This window comes from Zootoca vivipara, chromosome 1, assembly GCF_963506605.1.
Source record: "Zootoca vivipara chromosome 1, rZooViv1.1, whole genome shotgun sequence".
In the NCBI taxonomy this organism is placed as follows: Eukaryota; Metazoa; Chordata; class Lepidosauria; order Squamata; family Lacertidae; genus Zootoca; species Zootoca vivipara.
This window is the reverse complement of record NC_083276.1, coordinates 81,886,939-81,890,481: the sequence shown is the minus strand read 5'-3', so window position 1 is coordinate 81,890,481 and position 3,543 is coordinate 81,886,939. Positions and strand designations below refer to the sequence as shown.

The window sequence follows — 3,543 nt, the reverse complement described above, 5'->3', positions numbered from 1 at the left end:
ACTCTTTTATACTTTTATAGAAGACTGTGTCATGTCTTATCTTTTAAGAGGGAATAAAAGGGGAAATACCAGGACAATATTATTACTGTATAGAGGTTTTAGCGAACCTGAGCAAACGCATCCGCTGCCGTGAGTTTAAAATGGGAATGTTAACTCTGCTAATTTGTGAAACTTGTTAACACAAGTTGGAATAGGATATAATCAAATAATATATTCTCTCCTGCATCCCTGAACATTCCCACAGATCAGGATCTGCTCTAAGCTTCTTGCTCAGCACAGAACCCAACGGCAAAGAGTATTACACTGCCTCTGTGCAGGCAGGACATCCTGTCATGAACACCTGCACCCATGGCAGGAAGTGAAGTGACTTCCAGGTTCTTGCCAATTCTTCTCTCGACCCCAGACTGACATGGCTTCAGCCCCAGCTCAGTGCTACCAAGAGTCCACTAAACTCCTCTTCCTCATTGCTCTGTGGTGTGGTAAGTTGGGCACTTTCCATCCTTAGATATCCCTGTTCATTGAAATGTGGAGTAAACAGCGCTATGCAGTGGCACTTCTCTGGCTGAGCTCCTTTGCCTCTGTTAATCCACAGCCCCTCCCCAGGGACAGTTCTCTCACATTCCCTCCCTGATTTTCTCGCTTCCTCCTCCTCAGCTTTACCGAGCGGTGGAGCCACAGTGAAGGTGACCCAGGAACCATCCTTTGCCAGCTCCTTCCAAGGGGGGAGGTGGGAATTCAAATGCTCACATTCTGACAGCAGCAACTACCATTTCTTCTGGTATCATCAGCTGCCTGGGAAGAAAGAGCTACAGCATATCGGGACCTTGTATTATCACCAGGAAGAGCTGCAGGAGATCTTTGAACAACACAACCCAAAGGACTGGCTGAATGGAAAATGGCTGGAGAATGGAAAGAAAATGAGTCTTGAGCTTCAAGGTCTTCAGCCTAGCGACACAGGGCTTTATCTGTGTGCTGCAAGGGACACGGTGAGACAGGCAGGAACTGCTGCTGCTGCAAAACTGAGCGCCGGCGTCAAACAGCCCCAGCTCCTCCCTTGTGCTGCTGGCACATGCCCAATATCATGTACATACAGTATCACTTCCCACAACTAGTGGGCACGCTGGTGCCATCATCTCCTCGGGGACACACAGCTCAGTGCAAGCAGCCTCGCTCGCAAGGCAGCTCAGTGCAAGCAGCCTCGCTCACGCAGGGCCAGTGCTGAAAGCAACCCTTCCACCAGTGCAGAATTAGTACCATACGCACGCTGCATTGCAATGGGTTTGGAGATTAGTTGAGCTCGTGTCAGAGGAAAGCCTCCTGAGACATTTTCCATGCAAGCATGGTGTGTGGCTCATCCACAAAAAAATAAGTATAGGCTACCATTTGCACTAGGAACTGGAATAACAAGGGTTCAAAACCTACTAAAATGCTGTTGAGAAAGTCTATGGTATTCTTAACAGTTCATTACAAAGGTGTGGAATGGATGCAAAGGTGTAAGGGGTAATTCTAGACTCTGGACTCTTACAGAGCTGTAGCTGGGGGGGGGGTAGTTTAGCCTGGGTTCCTGCCCCAAGTGAAGCTTCCAGAAGGGCACCATTGAGGCTCCCAGCCTCCCAGCATGTCTGGGCTTCAGCCGGAGAGAAAGATGAAAAAGTGAATGGCAGCCACAAGCTCCTTCCTTCCTCTTTCCCCATGAAGCTAAAGAAGGCTCATTTACAAGGTGACACAGGGAGAGGGAGAGTTGTTAACCCTCATAGCAGAAGGAGATCAAAGGAAGGGAAACTCAGTGCAACTCTGTGCTCAGGGGCAACAGTCAGGTGACTAAATAGGGTTGCCATATTTTGAAGAGCAAAAAAGAGGACACCTTTGCCGAATTCTACTTTGGATCACGATGATGACTCTCATTTTACATACCCATGGAAAAGAGGACATGTCCTGGAAAAAGGGGACATATGGCAAGCCTAGCCACAACCATCAACAGAAGAGGTGCAAGCCTTATCTTTTGGTTCACCCAACTGCTCTCAAATAAAACAGAAGTCCATATCGAGAACAGGCTCTTAAAGCAAGACACACAGAGATGGGTTTCTTCATTCATTTCACTTATTTATAAACCACTCAATCACCCAAGTTTCAAAGTGGTATACATAAAGATTACAACAACAAAAAAATACAGTGGATAAACCCAAATAATTCCCTCCCCCCTCGCTTCTCCCACACCTATCCGCTGATCCCTCCCATCCATACTTATACACCTTTCCCCTCCCTCACCCTTCCTACAGACCTGCCCAATTCACCCTTACAATCTTACCCCAAGAACACACACCCCCGTCCTCACCCCGCCAACCCCCACCAGATCTCAAACCAAATAGGGACTTATTTCCTATCACACTTTTAGAACCATGACACTAACCGAAACAGCGCCACCTCACCCCCTTAACTTAAGTCAGGCATCCCCAAACTTCGGCCCTCCAGATGTTTTGGACTACAATTCCCATCATCCCTGACCACTGGTCCTCTTAGCTAGGGGTCATGGGAGTTGTAGGCCAAAACATCTGGAGGGCCGCAGTTTGGGGATGCCTGACTTAAGTCATTAACAGGGAAAAGAAATATAGAACCAGTCTAAGGGTGGTGCCAGAGCGTGCCATGTAAACATCACACCCCTTTCACCCCAAACCCCACAATGTTGATACTACGACTGATAACATTACTGCTACATCATAATCCATGTGCCACAGTGGCTCTTGATGTTGTCTCGCTGACCATCTCCTATCCTAAGCAACAGGGGGTTCAGCCTGTTCTTACACAGGGCTTTCCATGTCAGTCGAGACAGCCGACCACCATATTATAGGTCAGTAAAGCCTTGAGAATGGGAGAGGCTCTAGCTCCCTTTGTTGACATCAGGACAGGAGCTACACCTCTTAAAGCAGGGCAACTGACCCTTTGCATCAGCCGCTTCCAGAGGCCTGTTTATTGAGCATTCATGGTGAGGAGGTTATACAACAGGTTGTCAAACCATTGTTACCCCATACTTTCTAGTGGATTCCCCCATCGTTTTACTTATCTCAAAAAGTCTGATTGTCTTTTTTTTGGGAGGGGGGGAGCAAGTTTGTTATGCAAGAGTGCCAAATCCACTTGCATGGGATAATTTGCAACTCAATCCCACCTGCAGAACAGTGAGTCTGCTTACTAGAGACCCTTCCAGCTGGGAATCTCATACCGTGCTTTGAAGCTCCCACATCTGTCTTCCCTGCCGTATTTTTCAAATTAGTCTGGATTTGTTGCCGGGAAGGAAAGCTCTCTCTTAAGGTTGTCAACTAACACAGAAAAATGCTATCTGGAATTTAACTGTGTATCCTATGAAATGTGCATACACTTATTGCAATATAAATATATCTCAACTAAGGTGCGTTTTCTGAGGATACAGATCGAAAGCGGCAGTTTCTTAAGCGTCAGGAAACTTGCTCAAATTTAATATGCCTTCTGCTCATTGCCAGAAAAGGAAAAGCCATTTAAAAATATATTGTCTTCCTCAAATTTGGGAAA

The 3,543-nt window shown here is 46.8% G+C and overlaps 1 gene segment (V, D, J or C); it reads left to right on the top strand.

The window, feature by feature from the left end:
- Positions 1–352: 352 nt before the first annotated feature.
- LOC118080410 (T-cell receptor alpha chain V region 2B4-like) lies at positions 353–1,112 on the top strand. The segment is given in 2 exon segments: positions 353–479; positions 655–1,112. Coding segments are annotated over 2 exon segments (528 nt in total).
- The last annotated feature ends 2,431 nt before the right edge of the window (positions 1,113–3,543 follow it).